This window comes from Primulina huaijiensis, chromosome 1 (genome assembly GCF_012295235.1).
Source record: "Primulina huaijiensis isolate GDHJ02 chromosome 1, ASM1229523v2, whole genome shotgun sequence".
NCBI classification, from domain to species: domain Eukaryota; kingdom Viridiplantae; phylum Streptophyta; class Magnoliopsida; order Lamiales; family Gesneriaceae; genus Primulina; species Primulina huaijiensis.
In genome coordinates, this window is record NC_133306.1 from 3489997 (window position 1) to 3511946 (window position 21950).

A 21950-nucleotide genomic window follows, 5' to 3' on the forward strand; every position below is an offset into this window, starting at 1 on the left:
AAAAAACGATTGGGAAAACCCTCTGGCTCTAATACCATGTAAAAATGAGAAGAAAATTTTGATATATTATCTCATCAGAGTAATACATATTATATAGATCACAAGTAGATAAAAAAATCTCCAAAAAATCATAAAGAAATATTATCCTATCTAATTTACAAGATTTAAACTCAACAATTATTATCACGTTTATAGAATTGGAACATGAAATATATAGTCCGGAGACTATATGTCCTCCAACACTGTTTTCAAGATTTACATTTTAAATTTAAGTCTTCATTAAGTGTATTTAATTTTACTCTTGATTAAGTGTCTTTAATTTAAGTCTTAAAACCAATTGTTACTTGAGTTAGAGGTTATTAACTCATCTTCAATTAAATACATCAATTTTAATTCACAAAAGTTAAATTTATTCCAAAAAATAGTAATGGAAACATAAAGGTGGTTATCATAAATGACAAAGCCTCCATTAGGTAGATGAAGATATCCAGAGCCTAGTTATTGATCGAATTAAAAGGCTTCATACAATTGACCGCACCATGGTACAAGACTATGCAAAGATGAGTCGAGGTGAAGTAACTTCATTTTATGGATGCATCCTATATTTGTGACTGGTGCATATAAACAAACTTTGGAACGTCAACGAATATGTAAAAACTGCTTACTAGCATCCTCTTCTTGATATCTTTTCTTTATTCGGTCGAGAGACTTTTGTGTTGCCTCTTCTCTATCTTTTAGCTTTGCCTACATAAAGCAACACATCAAGAAGGATAACTCTGCAATTGTTCATAAACAAGTAGGCAGAAAGTCAATTACCTTGTACAATTGTTTCCATTTAAAGATTACTCGTTTCTGTCCCATCCTCTCAACCACAAGATTGGCACTTTCAATGCCAAATTGGCGCACGTAAAACTTTTTCCACAGCTCATCTGTTGCAGGGCTTAGATCTCTCCCCTGCAACAACAAAGTTTAGATCATCATTTAACTGTAGAAAATGTAGCAGTATATCTAAGAATCGAAAAATGGATCGCAAAGAAATATTACTTTTGTAGTGTTCTCAATATGCATCAATTGGTCAAGTGTACAGTGGGGTAGAATGCGCTCTAGGAGATGAAAGTCTGTCTCTCCAACATCTCCTAGATATCTAACGTTATCTATTGCCACCTGAATGCATAAATCAACTAAAGAAGGTACGTTATCCATCGTCGTTGAAGTTGTTCCTGACAACGCTAGATGTGCTATTGTCCCCTCACACCTCCTGCGAAAACCAGTTTTTCCAAAAGGAGAAGAAAATGAAACTTCAGATACTCATAGCAAGTATTAGTATAAGTTATTTGTCATTCCATTATCAAAAACAAGAAATCATAGCTGCTGAATCATAAATTTTGAAGTATGATTCCTTTATGCCATGGATGGAAAATCAATTGCTCTATAGATGAAGCTAAATAGCGATTCAATACAGCCCACAAAAATACCAATAATTAATTACAGGTTCACCAGCTGACACAGACACAAACTAAGAGAAAGCCGATAAAAACGCCATCCATCATCACTACAGCTAGTCAATCAATTAACAAGGAACGAAAAAAAAAACCAAACACCATTCAACCACCCGATTGCTCAAGAACCGAATCGGATTAGATTGAATTGCATCAACCAGATAATAATTAACGTAAACCAAAAAGAACAGAAAAAACGCACTTCCACAAAAAATCAAGGATTACACATACCTTGTCGCGTGATCGGACTTGTGGAATATGGGAGCAAATATGGAATAAATCAGTAAATTGTTACAGATTCTAAATAAGCAGATAATTTTCTGGAGAAAAAAATGACACGATTATCCGGCGAACGAACGATTTGGTTGGAATTTTGAAGGATGGCGTGTTTGGGCCCAATGGGTTTGGTTCGGTTAGGACACGAGATTTACCGTTAAAGCTGAACATTTTCTTTTTTATATATGGGTTTATTAAAAAAAAATTTAATACATATGTACTATTACATATATATTTGGATTTATTTTTAGTGTTTTAAGGGTAACATCTCAATTTTCAATCATAAAGTTTCCTCGAAAATAAAAAATCGTTTTTAAAATAAAAAAATTGCATTTTTAGTCCTATATATTTACATTTTTGTGATTTTAGTCTTGTATATGTTAAATTTCAATATTAATCTTACATTTTTTTATTTTTTGGTAATTTTAATTCTTTACATCGGGAGAATAATGTGACATTGTACACATAAAGGTCACATCATTGTCACATCAAAAAATGACTAAAACTACAAGAAAAACAAAAATAACAAATTAAGTTTGAAATTTGACAACATAAATGACCAAAATCGTAAATAGATAATTATATAAGATAAAAAAAATGCAATTTTGTCTTTAAAAAATATATGCTTAATTTATTTAAACCAAGTTTCGCCTTAAAAAGTGTTTAAATACATACACACATACGAAAATCTAAAACAATAAAAAAAATAAATTTTTTTTAATAAAGAATAGATGTTGCATCAAAAGTTATATTACAATGAAATAATTATTGCATCAATTACACACCAGTAATTTATTATAAAGAAAATAAATAAAAATGTGTTTATTCTACATATATAGTAATGTTTGGTCTGGAGTCATATTTCATCAGTCAAGTGCAGCATTCAAGAGTTCATTCCAGATATCAGGAACCCCAGCGATGCACCAGTGGCTGCAGTCCGGTAAACGGTGACCTCCCTGCCCGTAAACGGAAGGATGCCCGTCGATCCTCAGCTGCGAAAGCATAGTAATATTCAGTAGATAAACTGGTTTTTGCATCAAACTCAGGACTTCCTCCAGCGCTCTCTCTGCTGGATTGGGGCCGACTTCGTTTCTCAGTGGCTGCGTTTGTTCCACGCAGTCCCGGGCACTTGATCCTTGCCTGCTGAAAATCATATATAGCAGGGATTATAATTATAATTATAATTATAAAAAAAAGTGGCAGTTAGAATCATTAATGATGGTATTGCGTACCTTGCATGATCAGGAGAAACACCCTGGAAAAACACTCTGGTCTTTCTTGGATCTACATTGGAATCAATCCACGCAGCCCAAGTATTCAGCGCTATTGTATATGCTGTCACGCGATCCATGTCTGCAACGCTGGTGTTCCCATACGCAATCAAATCCCACCTGCAGAATCATGAAAAACAAAATAAATATTTAAGCTGCTAGCCAATTNCAAAAATTAAAACAAGACAAATTCGTTGTAAAGAGTAGAGCATGGGTAAAATTTAGACAGGGTCCTCCAGCCCGACCAGGGTTCCTCCAGCCCGACCAGGGTACTTTCATCCGGACAAGGTTCAGGTCACCCGACCAGTATGGGTCACCATACATCATTAGCATGATAATCAGTTCTCATGACAAGACCCGAACAGTAGGGGTCGCCATGCCTATTAACAGATGACAGGACATGCGCAATTGTCAGAGTACATGGCATGGGCAATTGTCAGAGTACAGGGCATGGGCAGCTGTCAGATCAGGAACAGTGTTCATGCACTATAATCGAGGTCATATTCTCCTCTATAAATACTCAGGTTTGTTCATTTAAACAGACATTGCAATTTACTGCATTCAATAAAATCTCTCTCTACTTGGTGAACATTGTAATGACTTGAGCGTCACAGTGGCTACACCGGAAACCCTTCCGACGCCCGCCCCTGACATTATCTTGTTGAGTGTGTGCAGATTGTCTGACCAGGCCAGACCACCCGGAGCACCAGTCTAGACCACCCGGACTGACCAGGCCAGACCACCCGGGCAGACCAGGCCAGACCATCGGGGAGACCAGCCCAGACCACCTGGGTGTTGGTCCCACGTGCGGAATTTGAGATAATAAAACCCGAAAATAAAGAATAAATTGGACACCGAGATTTACGTGGAAAACCCCTAAAAATTATTAGGGTAAAAACCACGGGCAAGATGAAAAGAATTTCCACTATAATATTTTGCGGTGTACAACTCACTCACTGTGTTTCCAAAGAGAACACACTCTCTTAATACAGAAGAACAAACACCTCACAAATATTATAGAATATTATAAGATGAGAGAAAATTCGAAGAAGGGATGATTTCGGAATGAAGGGGGAAGCTCTATTTATAGAGCCTCTTGTCCGTGTGAATACGCGTTAAAAACGCGTATTCATATTTCCTCGATATTGCCAACCCGCGTTTTGCTGCCTCCTGCCATTCTTGACTTTTCTACCAACATTTCTCCCACTTGGAGATTTGATTGAGAATCAAACACATCTCCACACATCCTTTCAATCTTGCCATTCCATGCTGTTTACGTTTCCGCTAGACCACTTGAGGATCTACACCACTCGAACTTATCAGTGTTCACCGGCTTGGTCAAAAAATCAGCTATGTTATCATTCGTATGGATCTTCTGCATATCCACGCTTCCTTCTTCTACTACTTCCCGCACAAAGTGAAATTGTACTCCAATATGTTTTGTCCTAGAATGAAAGGCTGGATNACATAGTTACCATCAGTTATAGCTTTTGGTAAAACGACAAACGCTCGATCCTATATTATTCGATTGTAAAGCTATAAGAAACATGTTGCATCAACTTTTAGTTTTGAATTGATCCCTTACATGTTACTCGATTTTTAAATTTAGAAGCATTCTACANCTTACTGCTCCCCCTGCAAGTGTAAACACATAACCAGTAGTAGATTTTCTCTTATCAGGATCACCTGCATAATCTGAATCAACATAGCCCCTGAGTGTAAAATCCGATCCTCCATAACATAATGCAGCATTCGAGGTACTCTTAATATATCTAAGGATCCTCTTAACAGTGCTCCAATGCTCTCGTCCAGGATTCGCCATATACCGACTAACTGCTCCCACTGCTTGAGCAATATCCGGTCTTGTACAGATCATAGCGAACATCAAACTTCCCACTGCTGATGCATATGGTACTCGAGACATCTCTATCCTCTCTGCTTCACTGCTAGGACACATCTCGGAGGATAACTTGAAGTTAACAGGAAGAGGGGTCGAAATTGGCTTACTATCTTGCATGTTGAAGCGTTGCAAGACTTTCTTCAAATAATTTTTCTGGGAAAGCCAAATCTTTCTGTTACTTCTGTCTCGGTGAACTTGCATCCCTAGAATCTTGTTTGCTGGTCCCAAGTCCTTCATATCAAATTCCCTAGCCAACTGTGCCTTCAATCCTTGGACCTGATCTTTGTTGGGGCCTGCTACCAACATGTCGTCCACATACAACAGCAAAATGATATAATCATCACCAGACCTCTTGAAATACGTACAAGGGTCTGCACTCAGTCTGTTGTATCCGAGGCTCATGATATAGGAATCAAATCTCTTGTACCAACATCTCGGCGCCTGTTTGAGACCGTACAGAGATTTGTTCAACCTGCAAACCAAGTTCTCTTTGCCTTTTTCCGCAAAACCTTCTGGCTGGAGCATATAGATTTCTTCNCTAGATATAAAATTTTTTTATAACTTTTTACAATGAATTGGAGAAGATAAAAGAGAACAATATTAACTCTTTTGGGTTACACAAAAAATAGAAATGGAAGAAGTGTTTGTCATACAATGAATTCAGTTTCCAAATTAAATGTATACTATAAAGTTATATTTATCGTTCAAACTTTATAAATGTAATGAATTTTTCTCAAGATAAGGGTACACAAATGTTCCCGTTAAGATATTTAAACAATTAGAAAAACTAAATATATTATTTTTCTTGAGGTAATACCGATATGACATTAGTAATTTGATTGTGCTAATAAGTGTCATAAGAGTCAGTAAAAAGATGATTTATTGTCAAAAATATTATTATTATAAATTGCAAATAAATGACAACATTTAATCAATCCATCAGTACTTTTTATGTGATGATATATTGTTATAATAATTAGGGGTGAGCATTCGGTCGGTTCTGTTACCGACCGAACCGAACCGAATTAGTCATAACCGGACCGAACCGAAATATTTAGCAATAACCGAACCGACAGAATTAATTTTCATAACCGATGAAAATCGAACCGAATTAAAATCGGTTAATTCGGTTGGTGACCGAATTAACCGATTAGTTTTTTAAAAAAATTATGATTTAACTTTAATTATATATGTAATTTTTTTGAACACGACAATCTACACAAATGCATAAAAACATAAAATCACATACATCACAAATTTTTCTTTAGAATTAGGGCTGATTTAAAAATTAAAAATAAAAATATATATTAAAATTGATAAACAATAAGAATTTATTAAATAATAATATTTATTATATCAGTTAATTCGATTAGTCGATTTCAAAATTTTGACGTACCGAACCGATCGAATTAACCGATATAACCGAATTTTTTTAATTTGAAAACCGAATTTCCGAAATATTATCAAGTATAAGTGTCTAATAAATTAAAGGTGACTAGGAAAGTAAAATCATCCAGTAGAAATTGTTGTCAATTTACATGAAAGAGAATAATAATCAAACAACATTGTAAATAAAAAATTGCATATCGATGATTGTCAAAAGAGATTCTAATAATTGAATATTATAATAAAATATATACATTATTGAGAGAATATGATAAATAACAAAATAAAACAATATGATAAAAAAGATATGATAAAAATTTTACTAATCCAAATCTTTTTTTAAAATTAAAAAAATATGTTTTTTTCCAAATTAGTTACATATGTTTTAGTTACATATGTTAATTAACACGAATTGTCAAAATTTACAATACTATTATCATTGTTTTTTGTTGAGTTAACTAATTTTATTTCAAATTCTAATTACTTCAACATATGTTTCTCACGTACAACGCACGTGCATTATTTCTAGTGTATATATATATATACCTGGCATGATCAGGAGAAACACCCTGGAAAAACACTCTGGTCTTTGTTGGATCCACATTGGAATCTATCCACGTAGCCCAAGTATTCAGTGCTATTTTATATGCTGTCATACGATCCATGCTTGGAAAGCTAGAATTCCCATACACAATCAAATCCCACCTGCAGCAGATTATGAAAAACAAAATAACATTTCAAGTAGCAAATCATATTAATGTGTGTGTCTATATATATATATATATATAGACACACACACACACATGTACACTCACGGTTGTTTTCTGCCAGTGTGAAGCCACCAATGCCAGGTGTCGAAGATCATGATATCCATGTCAGCCCAGATCTTAGTGGTGCTGATGGAATCCAACCTCAATACCCTCCCACTCTCATCTTTCGTGATGTCGACGAGGAATGCGTTTCGGAAGAACAACAAGGAAACTTCGTACTCCTGATTAACATGATTCAACACAAATTAACATATATGGTAAAACAGTATATACTACCAATATTCGTCATGAATAAAATGATCTCACAGGGAAAGTGAAATTTGAGAGGCCACCGGTTCTTTCTGATATGTATGTGGCATGGGGTACTGCTACGTGAAGCATACACGTAAGAGATTGCCACTGGTTCAGACTAAGTGAATCTCCCACAAATATCAGACTCTTCCCCTTCAATTTTCTCAAAAACTCCACGCCGTCGAACCTGCATTTCAACGACAAATCCACTCCGCACCTTAAATTTATTTTCTTGACGCGCCAAACTAAAATAAAATATATAAAAAAGTCAGTAAAATATTTGTGTATCTCAACCTAGCTCAAATACATCACCAACTTACACAAAGCAAAATTTGTAAATAATTTTTTTTATATATATTTTAATATTATGTAAATATATAATTCTGAGTTGAAATTAAAATATTTTTCAGAAAATTCGAAAAGAATTTTCTTATATAAGGGATTAATCTTGCTCTAATGGTCGTGCGTTTTTCATGCTAATTATATGTTTATTATTTATGTTTAATTCAATCAGTAATAATTATGAGACACACAACCAAGAAATTAATTTTTGGCCCCCTCCTTAATTACGAGTGTCCTATCGTAACGAATGATCTTGACTACATATATTTCTGCTAAAAAAAAATTTGTGGTTGATGTTGATTATAACACCGAGATGTGAATTAAAATAAAATCTAATCAAATTTTAGTCGTTCCATTTTCTTCTCTTGTGACTACAAAATCCTGATTTCAAACCATGCACAATGTAAGAAATTATAACCTAATTTTCTCGAGTTTTAGTCTGTCACGGGTTGAATTAATATTAAAATCAACCAAACCAAAAAATCGAAACTGATTTATTAATATTTTTGTTAGTTATTCAAAGAAGGCGATTAATTTTTGTCATCGTCGAACCAAACCATATATAGTTAAACATACGTTGGTTGAGAGCCTATAATAAAATTCTAACTCTTCCGTTTTTTTTGTCAATAATAAAAAGATGAGTAGTTTTCTTGTGAGATGGTCTCACGAATCTTTATCTGTGAGACGGGTCAACCCTACCGATATTCACAAAAAAAATTAATACTTTTTCATGGATGACCCAAATGAGAGATCCGTCTCACAAAATACGACTGGTGAAACCGTCTCACACAAGTTTTTGCCTAAAAAGAGTCAACTAATTTCGCCATTAATTCATATTAATATGAATTGTTGCAACTCGTATAAAAAAATCAAATTAAACTTCTTGAAAAAAGAAAATAATACAAGATAGATATGAAAATAATTAAAGTCATGCAAATTAAAGCAGCAACCACTACTAAAAGTGACAAGCCATGAAAACAACCTCACAACAATATGCTAACAAACAAACACAACTTCGAAGTCGATGTGTTCAATAGAAGAAAATTTTAAAATCTCAAATATTTTTTTATTATGATAAAATCTTGGCTTAATATTGATCAAAAAATGCATCCACGAATAAAACATTTGATGATTAATATAATTAATTACCTTGGTAGCACGCATCCGTACTCATTTGGCTTCCATTTGTATTTCAAGTAATCTTGATCGGGTCGACCGTTTTTCTTGCAGTCGAACTGATGTTCGATGAAAGGGCATTCGGAGGGATCGTAGAGAGGATAGGAATCATCGTAAACCCAGTTTCCTTGGTAGAGATCACACCCCTTCTCCGAAAATTTGGAATTCGCAACGTTGTTAATGAGGAAAATAATATTTAGCACAAGCAACGCAGCAAGAGAAGTATCGGTGATTAATCCCATTGTAAGGACTGTTGTATTGCTTCTAAGGTGTCAAAAAGAGGCCATATTTATAGTATTGCAGTACCGTGGAAGACTTTTAAGTCTCACAAGATACATTTAATATTTAATTGTCATCAATATTAAGTAAATCATACGTGTGTTTTATGTAAAATCTTTGACGGGTTTTTTTTTATATGTGGAATTAATAATTCAAATATAAATTCAGAGATTTCAAGGTGAAGATGTGCTAAAAAAAATGAGATTAATGGGTACTTTTTGGCTAATTAAGTGTGTGTTTTTAAAAATACATATAGATATATACATGGAGAGTATTAGTGGGTAAATAATTGGCCAAAGTGAGATTACACATTATCGGCTAATTATGTATTTGGTTTTAGTATAAATGATATATTTAGTGAGTTTTTCTGTAAATTTGTGATATATAGTATTCGATTTAATATTTCAACATGGATTTCATATATCTGATATGTCCTATAATTTTAATTTAGTAAATTTTAGGTCCATAATGTACAGTATTATATTTCATATTTTTGTTTTCCAGAGTTAATGTTTTCACTTGGTGTTTCATAATTCAAACTAGCGGCAATTCATACTCATTGCACTGTAACGTAATATACAAATATAAGTAGGTTTTTCATAAGACGGTTTCACGAATCTTTATTCGTGAGACGAATCAATCATATCCATATTTGATATAAAAAATAATATTTTTTCGTGAATGACCCATATAGAATATCATGTTCACAAAATTGACCCGTGAGATGTCTCATAGGAGTTTTTGTGTACAAATATTATGCGTTTGTGTGTATATAATATGATGTTTATTTTAAAAGTATATTTTTCAAAAAATATATTTTAAAAGTATTTGATTTGTACATTCATTAAAGTTATCAATGTAGTTACTCTAAATGTTTTATGCATTATTACAAGAGTATAAAATAAATACAAGTAAGTTATCAATGTAGTTACTCTAATGCATAGTTTGGTACACATGATAGGATAAACTTGTGATATATAATATAAGGATAACTAAGATGTATGATATTATATTTAATGTTTGGTATGATTTTAATAAGAGTGATTAAATTTATATATTAGATTGTAATGACAAAATTAACCTTATCATAAAAATTTTATTTTTCATTGTTATCGAGATCATGCACTTGCATATCTCAATTCTTAAATTACGATATATATGCTTGTATGTATATATATGTTTCATATTCATAAAACAATTATAAATAAATTCTTTATCAAATAATCTTATATATTTAAAATTTTTAATTTGATGTGTCCAATACGCTAGTTCGTTTTTTACTTTTTATATATTTATTTTATTTATATTTTACGTTTTAATTTTTTTATTGTTTCGTGAGTTTATAATTTGATTATGGATATTTTAAAATAAATTATTGGCAAAATTTTGAAATATTTCAAGTTTAGTAAATAATATAGATTCATTTTAATACTAACTATTTAGTTTTAAATTTTAATAACCAAAATATATTTTTAAAATTATATAAATTATGTATGTCCTAACACAATATCAATAACAAATTTTTTTCGAAGGAATATATAAAACTAATTTAAATCCCAATGCTTGAGAAATGAAGGCAATAATGTCATTTCATATAATTTATTATTTATCATGTAGATATCCCTACACATTAGAGGGATGTCTTCTCCCATAGTGAACCACCATTATCACGGGCTCATCCAATTTTTATGGGCTATTAAAAAATGAATCAAACATGGAATAAAGGATGATAAGTTATTAATTATTTAGTTATCCAGTGTACCAAATTATGCCTAAAGGTTTTATGCATTATTACAACAGTATAATATAGATACAAGTATCTACTGGAATGATAAATTATGATACTTGCATAATGAACTGAAAGAAAATAATAACTATGTTTTTTAGAAAAATAATAATATTTTGAAATATAGATGAACCGATTGCCAAATATTACACTATTTCGCTGGTGCCCTGTGGAAATTATTAATTTTTTTCAAAAAAAGTAAAATAAAATTAGTGCCCAAATATGTGATGCAACAGCGATATGCTGAGGCATAGACCCCATGACCATGATAGACCATATTCATGGTTAGTGTAATTCAATTTATTTTTTAAAATTTAGTATGTAAAAAACCCGAATAGATGTTTTAGGTGTTTCAATTATCGAAAGTGCCGTGTTATATTAAAAGTTGTTATTACGTCAATTCATGAATAAATAACAACAGTCATTTCTTGTTCATCTCATATCTCGTCATGGGACATAGCATAACCTTTTCTTTTTTTTTTCTTTTTTTTTTTTATTTCACTACCGATCTCGAACCCGATATCTCGTATCAAACTTGAGACATAGATCATAGATGTCAGATCAACTCTCATGCCTCGAGATTGAGATGTATGATACCGACATTGTGTCACAATCACATAATTTCTTACCATATCAAATTTGGATATATTATTCATCTTTTAATTGATCTTCATTTTTATCTGAAAGGAGGTTAGTGAGTGAATGATATGATCGTCACTTAGTGAGAAAGTGAATCTTTCCCAACCTTTAAAATCAATTTTTTTTTCAAAAACAATAATAAAATATATATACAGAAATATTCTTTTCAGGAATAAAAATGTATCTGAATTATGCACTGAACAAATTATGAATTTTATGACTAACTAATATCAATCACTTATATGTTCTCTCCTCTAAAAGGTGAGGCCGAGAATCAGGAATCAAAAATCAGAAATGTTCAGAATATATATTTATACCATTAGTTTACAAAATTTCAATGCTTTGGAAATACAAATTTCAAAAATCAGATTTTAAAAACATATAATACACATATGCTGGTTGATTTTAAAACATATATCTCGAGTTAAAATATAAAACTCACTTACCGAAATGTGCTCCAAAAACTTGAAGAAATTGCTGATTTTTCTCTAATCGGTCGTCTAAACGAAAAACCTGTGATACTCGTATAGGATAAAACTTTGGCTCGATATTTGACATTAATCTTTCTCGAAATTTTGGTGTGATTTGTTTACATGTGTCGCTCTACTTATAAGAGTGTGAGGTGAATAGTCACTCAGTTCATGGTCATTTATGTCATCTTAAATATTATTATTCATGATCATTATCTCCTCTTAAAGACACCTATGAATTACCATTAACCTCTTCTTAAAAATATTATTCTATCAAATAAATGATATAATGCAACTTTTAATCTTTATTATCACTCGTTAATCACCATTACTTGTGATTACAATCTCATCGATGGGAAGGGTCTCACACGACCTATAAACTAGCCATCGACCAGTAATAGAAAAGGAATGCAAGATCAAGTGTCGCACAATATTTGAGTTCTCAGCGAGTCTTGCTACATGCATAGCCTATATAACCTATATGCGTGCCTTCCGCAGCCACCGTAGACCAGAAAGTTTGGGAATTGTAATCCTCAGTAGTCCATCCCTGCGCCAAAAAAATACTCACAAGAATCAGCACCCTATGGAACATGCCATTGAAATTTAAACACATACGGTAACTTAAAATTTCACAGCTAGCAATTAACAAACAGCTAGCAATTAACAGAAACCTGAAAAAACACCCACAAATTGAGGTGCCTTGTCATCAAGTATGAATGCCTTAAACTTACTGTATCTCGGCTGAGACATTCTCCTTGTTTGCATCAGTTGGGAGAGGCCAAATTACTTGATATGGTCCCTGTGCAATCTCTTGTTTATGGAAAGCAGATTTATTCGAATTACAACTTCCAGCTCCGCAAGACAAGGTTGATCGATTGCCGCTTACTATCAAGCTGTAAGAGAACAGATCGCTTCTCGTTAATTAAAACTAAAAGAAGCAGTTCACAGGTATTACGCGAGAAGCGATATCTCAAACAAAAAGTTGAGTCGAAACCCAACTAGTTGAAAGCTAAAGTTCGTTAGATGTTCATTTCTTACCTTTTCTCATTGACCTCTACCTTTATGCTGTCAGAACTGACGCCTGGAATTTCTAGTGTAACAAAATGGTTGTATCCGGATTCTTCAACATTCATTCTTGGCGACCACTTAAAGCCTGCAGCATGATCCGAATAAACCGAATAATGTAGGCCTTGTTTAGGTTAAATACATAGATACAGCACACATTTTAAAGAAACAAAAATCGAGTTCAGTCAAGTACTTACTCTTTGATGCAAAATCGTGTGTAATACTTTCACTTGTATGAAACTGGGGTTGCCTACATTTAGATTTTGGGTTCGGCCGAGCAAACAATGGAGCTTCCAGAGGAGGGTCTGTGGGAATACGGAATTCGACCTGAGCAGGTCTAGAAAACATGGGTGGTTTAGATCCCTTGTTTCCACAACTAGTGGATTTTAAAGGCAAGCTATGTTGTGCATGGTCCTGTCCAAGGTCGATAACATAGTTTACCACTTCCGTCAAACAAATAAAACTCTAGAAATATAGCAGACATATTTCACACCTGCACACGTGAAGCTTGCCTCATGAAACAACCTTGAGAACTAGACCCTTGCCGAGCAAAATACGTTCTGTTGTCACCTCTCCGCGTGGCAGAATTCAGACTGTTGCTGCAGCTCTGAGAGAACAAGTCAAGCACGAGCACAAAAAATTAGTTCAATAAGAACTGAATCAAGAATAACAGAAGCATTGGATCGAACCAAACTTATTCTATAACAACTTTTGTTTTGAGAAATGGCCGTTCGTCACAATTGAATCTCAAACTTTTCTTGAGAGCATTCTTTTTTCATTTTTCCATTATGCAAGGACAGTCTTATTTCAGGCAATGCAATAATCAAAATCAGGTTTATAACTAATCCATGTACCTTGATACATTAATAATAATGGATTCTTCAATTCTCACACACTGTTATCATTATTCTCTTATAAAAGTAAAACCATACAACAAATAAAAAGCTTCAAAACAATTAACCAAATGCAGTCGAGAATCAACAGAAGACCATATATAATGACAAACCACTCGATTCAATCTACGCTATAAACAAGAAATGGAAGAAGATATCATACCATGGGGAAAACATGGGTGGCACTCGCAGATATATCTTCGTGAGAGACCAAATGAGCCGCAATAACATTCGCTCTTCGTCTCACCATATGATCATTATCCTCCATTTTGTTTCTGTTCTCTAATTTTCTACACAGCGAAGTGAAGATATAGTAGAGAGTGGATATTTCTGGGGATGCTTTGATTTGATGCAATTTGCCGATATTTTTGGAGAACTTTCGAGCGCTCTGTACATTTCGTTTTCACAATTATTTTAAAAATCGTTAAATATAAAAATAATTTATAGAATAATGATTCAAATACATATTTTTTTTAAAATAATTTTTATAAAATTGTATAGGAAAAACTTAATTCTACGACTTTTGCAAATATCTTCCTTCTAAAATATACAATTATTCCACACCATTAAATATTCGTAAGATAATTATTAAATAATGAGGAATATATTAATTTAAATTAGCTCGTGGATGATATTTTTAATCGATATTTATTTCAAATTGTTGCTAGGATTGAATCAACCAATCCTCATATTTTACTGGGTAAATAACCTTCTTCATTTGGTTGACGTTGACTACATGATAAAGTTACTATAAGCAAATACCCTCTCGTCTGGCTGGAGGTTTCCAGGAACTTTACTATACACAAATATAATCGAAGATAATATTTTGTAAATCACGTTAACTAGATAAATTGAAATTAAGGGTATTCATATGTGATTGGATAATACAATATGATGTTGGTACGAGAAATCAAACTCCTGATGATTGGCTCACCTAAATACTCCATCTTCTTGAATGTTTTTTTAATATATTGACAGGAAGCGATAGCTTATAGCCAGTTTAGTGGATAGGATGGTTGGCTCCAGCTCACTCAAGAATGGCGTCAACCATAAGTTTGACCAAATCACATTTAATTTGATCAAATCATATTTAATTTGAGCTTGGTGAAGAAAAGTTTGCATTAAGTGGGAGATATTTTAATTAAATAAAAATAAAATTCTTTACTCGGTTAATATTTTTCTTAGTTGGACACACTTTGGACTTAAAGAATTCGTCAAAAATAAAGTAGAAGACCCATATTCCTAATGAACAAATTCAAATTTGAAAAATACTTTTATGATTTTAGAAAAATGAGGAACAAAGTGATTGAGCGAGAAAGATTTCTTCTTTTTATTATAAAATCGTTGTTGGATTCTCATATGTTTGATGAATAAAATAATAAAAAATAAAAAATATTCAATTGAAATACGAAAACGTGATTAAATTGATCTTAACGTGATTAAATTGATGTTAATTAGAATGGAAGAAAGGAGTAGATTTGGGTATCCAATAAATTTGAAATAATTGAATGAAGTGATGTATGATAGGAAAATCTAATGATTAACAGTAAAAAGTGACTTGTTTATCGACATTTCCAAAGAAACAAATCTCTACTTTTTTACTTGTAAACAAAATGCAAGACGGAACCGAAGTCATGAAAAGTGACTCCGATGAATTCAAGTAAATATTATTATAATTATAAATTGAAAAATAGTCAAATTTCGTTTTAGATTATTCAACACTTAGAGTTGTGTTCTCACCTATCGGCCATGTGCAATGGTTCTCATGCCAATAAAAAATACAAGAAACCGAGCATCGATTACTCATTCAAATCTCCTGGTGTTCCTCTTTGATCAATGCATATGTATATTTTTCTTCACTGATTTTTTGCTTCAAAAGCCTCCAAAGATACGATCATGTCTCCACATTGGATTGTATTTTTGACCATACTGACTTGCTGCTATCCTGCCTGTGTAATCTCTCAGCCGTATGATTACCCAACTGCTAAACTCTCCACAAGATGGATCAACAGTGTCACTGCAAATCATTCTGTGGACTTTATAGATTCTTCGACGGTTCGAGCCATACTTCTCAGAGGAACTTTTGGTCCAAGATATGCTTGTGGGTTCTATTGTAATGGGAATTGCGACACATACCTGTTTGCCATTTTTATTGTCCAAACCAACAGTGGTGGAGGCATCACTTCTCCTGCAAGCGGATTCCCGCAGGTCGTGTGGTCTGCTAATCGGGACAATCCCGTTCCAATTAATTCGACTTTGGAGCTCACGGCAGAAGGTGATTTGGAGCTCAGAGATGCCGATGGGTTATTGGTGTGGTCTACAAACACCACCGGTTTGTCAGTTGCAGGCATGAACATGACAGAAATTGGAAATCTTGTTCTCTTTGATTCCAAAAATGCGGTAATTTGGCAATCTTTTGATTATCCGACGGATGCTTTGGTTCCGGGGCAGATCTTGATATCAGGTAAAAGTCTCACCGCTAGTGTTTCTTCAACTAATTGGACAGAAGGGGGTCTGTTCAATTTATCGATGACACCACAGGGCTTGAGAGCTTCGATAGAGTCGGATCCTCCACAGGTGTACTATGAAATCTTGGATGTTGGCACTAAGCAAAACAAAGAAGCCAGTTATGTTAAATTTCAAAATGGGAGTCTGCAGTTATATATAAACTCCGTTGAACCAAGCAATCCCGATTTTTCAGTAACGGTTCCTGTGGCTAAATCAGCACAGTATATGAAATTGGGGCCTGATGGGCATCTTAGAGTTTATGAGTGGGGAACAAGATGGAATGAAGTGTCTGATATTATTACAGATTATCTTGGTGAGTGCAATTATCCAATGGTTTGTGGGAAATATGGAATTTGCTCGAATAGCCAATGTAGTTGCCCCAGAACAAGCTCGAATTCGGGATCTTTTAGGCAGGTAAATGACAGGCAGCCCGATCTTGGTTGTTCTGAAGTAACTCCCCTGACTTGTGATGCTTCAAGAACTCAGAGTTTCTTGGACCTCGAGGATGTAACATATTTCACCTTTATCACAGACATGGAGGATACTAGTATGGATAATTGTAAACAGGCATGCTTGAAAAATTGTTCCTGCAAAGCTGCTATATTTCGATATCGCTCTGATTCTTCCAACGGGGATTGCTATTTGCCATCCCAAATCTTCTCATTGATGAATAACGAAAAGGACAAGATCAGCTACAATTCTTCGGTATCTGTCAAAATCCAAGTTGCTCAGACTGCGGGATCCCCTGCCTCAGAATCGCCGGTTAATGTAGAGGGAAAGAAAAGCCTTTTAGGGCCAATCTTAGGATCCACCTTGGGAGGATTTGTTTTAGCCGTTGCTGGATTGACCTTTTATGTAAGATGGAGGAAGAGAAAAGATGAAGTTGAGGAGGATTATTTAGATCATGTACCAGGTATGCCCACCAGATTTTCTTACGAGGAGTTGGCGAGTGCAACTGACAACTTCACTAAGAAGCTCGGTGAAGGAGGATTTGGGTCGGTTTTCGAAGGGACATTGAAGGATGGCGAAAGGATCGCCGTGAAATGTCTGGATGGACTTGGCCAAATCAAGAAATCATTTCTAGCTGAAGTAGAAAGCATTGGCAGCATCCACCATGTTAACTTGGTAAGACTAATTGGGTTTTGCGCGTATAAATCCCACAGGCTTTTAGTCTACGAATACATGTGCAACGGATCCTTGGACAGATGGATCTACACTCCCACATCTCTTGACTGGAATCTTAGGAGAAGAATCATACTCGACATAGCCAAAGGATTAGCTTACCTCCACGAAGATTGCAGGCAAAAGATCATTCACCTAGACATCAAGCCCCAAAACATTCTTCTGGATGAGAACTTCAACGCAAAACTTTCGGATTTCGGCCTTTCCAAGCTCATCAACAGGAACCAAAGCCAAGTCGTGACCACCATGAGAGGCACGCCCGGTTATCTCGCCCCGGAATGGCTCAGTTCAATCATTACTGAGAAAGTAGATGTGTACAGCTTTGGAGTGGTAATCTTAGAAACTTTGTGCGGCAGGAAGAATTTCGATTTCTTTAAGCCAGAGGAGGAAGCTCATTTACTATCCCTTTTCACGAAAAAAGCCGAGGAAGAACGATTGCTGGATATAATCGACAGAAGCTGCGAGGGCATCGAATCAAATGGAGCAGAAGTTTTGAAAGTGATGCAACTTGCGGCATGGTGTTTGCAAAGTGATCATGCCAAGAGGCCGGCCATGTCAGTGGTGATCAATGTGTTGGAAGGAGTTCAAAATGTGCAGAAAGATTTGGATCACAACTTCTTTAATCCACAGATCTCTGTTAACAAAATCCAGGTTGTTGCTTCTGATCAAGATACGACTCTATTACTTCCTTCTGTTCTTTCGGGGCCACGATGATTTGATCACATTCACCCACGGCTGCGGTTTAGTGTATTTGAAAATTTGTAATATTTATGTATGTTTTAAAAATTTTGAAAATCAATTTAATAGATTATATTGGATAATATTTATAGTTGTCAAAAATATTGTTGGTTAGATGATTCCCAAATTAAAATGATTTAACATTCATATTTTTACTTCATTATTTAAAACAAAAATGAAGCTATGATTGCAAATTTGGTATTAAAAAATGGTGGAATGAATCATAAATCTCTAAGAATAATCTCTGAAACAAAATGGACGAGGAAAACCTGGTTAGAAATGGAGGACTAAAAAGGATATATTTTTCATTTAAAAAAAAAAACTCTTCTTTATATAAATAGAGAGGAAAGCACATGCAAGAAATATCATATTATTTAAGTCATAATTTTGCAACAAGTTTAATTTTCGTATAATTATACGAAAATCCTGAAGTTCCTGGCTTGGGATTTCATTATAATTAATTAGCCAGCTAGAAAGTTTTGACCTTTCTTGAAGTTGTTTGTTATTCTAACAGCATTTACACACCTTTGTACAATTTATATGGTCTGATGGCGGCTTCATGTAAGTTCATTTTTTACTTTTATTTCGTGTGGGACGGGTAGAATTCATTCATCTTATGAAAAATACATTTCAGCCAATTGAGAATGGTAGTTGTTTGGGACTGTTGATTATGAACTACATGCAGTTGTTTCCCTTTTTTTCTCTTTAAAATTCTGGTGCGGAACGCGACTGTGTAAATGTAACTTGTATTTCCCAAGCCTGGGGAACTCCCAAATCACTATAAGGACATGAAAACTAGATCCACTGGTGCAAGTTCTTGTTTCAGTTGAATATGTGCAAGTAATTCTTAACATTCCTTTCCTGTTTCAGTTTGGTTGGGGGGCTCATATAAGCTCCTGTTAAGTTAGTTTCAGTAATTTCTGGTCATGTTGCGCATATGGCTGCTTAAATGACACCATTTCTGAGCAATGCAGCTATCTGAGAAAAACTGAAGTAGTTGTGAAAAAGCTGGAGGAGAAACTGAAATTGCTTACAAGTTACAGCTCAAGAAACTGATATGAGAACAGAGTTAAACAATGAAAGGATGTTGCGAGGGAGAGGTTCCACAGCTGAAGTGAATCTCCGGTTGACTAATGTCCAAAAGATCAAAGAGACTAGCTCATCTAAAATGCAAACAAGAAAACAAGAGTTTTTTATGCAGATGTTTTCCTAATGTTTACCGTAGATTAAAGTTAGGGAACTTTGTCAGGATTAAAATGCTTGAAGTTGACAAGCTCCTGGTTCAGATAAACTTTTCTGGAAGTACATTGGTCACAATGCTGCCAGAAAGGGGAAAGGCCTTGCCTACAAGTACTTTAATGGGGAAGACACCTCGGAAGGTTTTAAAGTCAACCTGGGAGTACCTGATGGACATAAATATTGGAATAAGGTCAACAATAAGCTTTTAACTGAAAATACTAATTTCGATGATGTCATTTTGTCATAGAATTAAGGATTCTGACATACGAAAGTTACAAAAGGATATAACAAAAGCAATATGGGTAAGTTTAGATGGTTTTGATTCTGAAATGTCAAGGGCTACAGAATTATTTAGTGCTTTGATGCGGCGGGAAGATTTTTGCTGATAATTGATGACATGTGGGAAGCATTTCATCTTGATGAAATTGGAACATGTTCCCTCACGTGAAAATGCTTGCAAAATTTTAATAACTACTATATATCACTGAGAGTATGCCATGACATGGAGACCGTTGCCGAGATTGAAGTTCACATGCTTTCTCAAAGAGAAGTGTGGGCCTATTTTTGGACAAAAGGTTGGTCAAGAAGTACTGTCATCCCCAAGAATACAAGATGTTACCCAGGAAGTTGCAAAAGAATGTGGTGGTTTACCTTTGGCATTCATTACAATTGGAAGGGCTCTGAGAAAAGAAAGCAATATTAGACATTGGAAGAGTGCATCGAGTGAGTTAAGGAACTCAACTTCAAGTACTGAAGGGATGGAGAATCAGGTCTTTGCTCGTTTGAGATTTAGTTATGACAGACTAAAGGATGATACCTCTCGTTCATGTATTCTGTTATGTGCATTATATCCAGAGGATCATCTTATTGATACAGAACAGGTGATAAAGTACTGGTTATTTGATGGTCTTTGTGTCACTTTGGGAGTCAAATTGCTCGGATGCAATTGGGAGAGGATTTTGAATTATCTGAAATGTGCTTGAATGATGGAGAGTGTGTTCCAATTTGAAAGCTGTGGAGAGCATGTGAAGATACATGATTTGATAAGGGATATGGTTATTAAACTTATTAGAGAAAACTCAAGTTGCANTGTTTTCTACCCAGCAATGAGATGTACAAGTAGTAAAACCACATTAAAAATAATTCATTAAAAAAGTAATCTGAGAAAAGTATTGCAAAATTGCAATCACAGAATAATTTTACGTTAAAAAAATATTCTTACAAATAATCTTTAACATATTTCAATATCTACAAAATATACGATGCTTCTTAGTTCATATTTTAAAATCAATTTGTTATAAAAGTGACTTATTTATACGTAAAATAAAAGAAAAGATAAGATATAAATAATAAATATTCATTAGCAACCATGAAAAAATACACTAATTTTAGTAACAAATTTTAGTACAAACAAAGAAAAATATTGGGTAAACTGATAAATTCAATATGCATTAATATCCAAAGACATTTAAGATAGACAATAAATTATAAAAAAATCCATTAAAAAATTATTATTTTAAAATCAATTTGTTATAAAAGTGACTTATTTATATGTAAAATAAAAGAAAATATAAGATATAAATATGAAATATTCATTAGCAATTATGAAGAAATACACTAATTTTAGTAACAAATTTTAGCAGCAACAAAAAAAAAATCATGGGTAAATTGATAAATTCAACATGCATTAATATCCAAATGTATTTAAAATAGACAATAAATTATAAAAGAATCCATTAAAAATTTATTGATTTAATTTGCTAAATTAAATGAATAAGGGTATATTAAAACATTCACAATTAGAAGTGATATATTTATATGTATGTTAGATGTTAGATTTTACTAAGAAATGTAAATAAATAATTTTTCTGGCCTAAAATTTAAAAAAGAAATAGGAATGTGTATTAATGTCCAAATCCATTTAAGATGGACAATGAATTACAAAAAACTCCTAAAAAAACATATTAATTTAATTTGCTAATTTAAATTAACAAGAAAATTTAATTAAATAANAAATAATTTTTCTGGCCTAAAATTTAAAAAAGAAATAGGAATGTGTATTAATGTCCAAATCCATTTAAGATGGACAATGAATTACAAAAAACTCCTAAAAAAACATATTAATTTAATTTGCTAATTTAAATTAACAAGAAATTTTAATTAAATAAATTTTTTTGGCATAAAAGTTAGGAAACATTTAAGATGGACAATGAATTGCAAAAAAACATTTAAGATAACCT

At 33.5% G+C, this 21950-nt stretch overlaps 4 protein-coding genes across 9 annotated transcripts in view; 1 reads left to right on the forward strand and 3 right to left on the reverse strand.

Moving 5' to 3' along the window:
- Positions 1-1926, reverse strand: part of LOC140977657 (elongin-A) — a 5176-nt gene extending 3250 nt beyond the window's left edge. Inside the window, exons 1-4 of the mRNA XM_073442405.1 lie at positions 1731-1926; positions 1045-1258; positions 817-954; positions 666-744 (exon numbers count right to left, since the gene is read on the reverse strand). Coding sequence (XP_073298506.1) covers positions 666-744; positions 817-954; positions 1045-1203 — 376 coding nt within the window. The 5' untranslated portion in view covers positions 1204-1258; positions 1731-1926. The remainder of the gene's footprint in view (positions 1-665; positions 745-816; positions 955-1044; positions 1259-1730) is intronic.
- A 555-nt stretch (positions 1927-2481) lies between these two features.
- Positions 2482-21950, reverse strand: part of LOC140977690 (protein trichome birefringence-like 43) — a 36417-nt gene continuing 16948 nt past the window's right edge. Inside the window, exons 1-5 of one of the 6 annotated variants that reach the window (XM_073442439.1) lie at positions 8885-9190; positions 7409-7580; positions 7148-7323; positions 6879-7037; positions 2482-2918 (exon numbers count right to left, since the gene is read on the reverse strand). In XM_073442439.1, coding sequence (XP_073298540.1) covers positions 2642-2918; positions 6879-7037; positions 7148-7323; positions 7409-7580; positions 8885-9153 — 1053 coding nt within the window. In that variant the 5' untranslated portion in view covers positions 9154-9190 and the 3' untranslated portion in view covers positions 2482-2641. Of the gene's footprint in view, positions 2919-3007; positions 3167-6878; positions 7038-7147; positions 7324-7408; positions 7581-8884; positions 9191-21950 lie in introns of those variants that run through there. The other 5 variants (XM_073442435.1, XM_073442454.1, XM_073442451.1 and 2 more) reach the window with 5 other exon arrangements.
- LOC140982914 (uncharacterized) lies at positions 12373-14370 on the reverse strand. The gene is made up of 6 exons (XM_073449726.1): positions 14207-14370; positions 13644-13757; positions 13348-13564; positions 13124-13238; positions 12817-12978; positions 12373-12632 (listed from the first exon to the last, which is right to left on the reverse strand). Exons 1-6 carry the CDS (start codon positions 14309-14311, stop codon positions 12563-12565), a joined length of 783 nt encoding a protein of 260 aa, XP_073305827.1. The 5' UTR covers positions 14312-14370; the 3' UTR covers positions 12373-12562.
- Positions 15775-18576, forward strand: LOC140977665 (G-type lectin S-receptor-like serine/threonine-protein kinase SD2-5). Its single transcript, XM_073442412.1, has one exon. The coding sequence runs from the start codon at positions 15940-15942 to the stop codon at positions 18445-18447; it is 2508 nt and encodes an 835-aa protein (XP_073298513.1). The 5' UTR covers positions 15775-15939; the 3' UTR covers positions 18448-18576.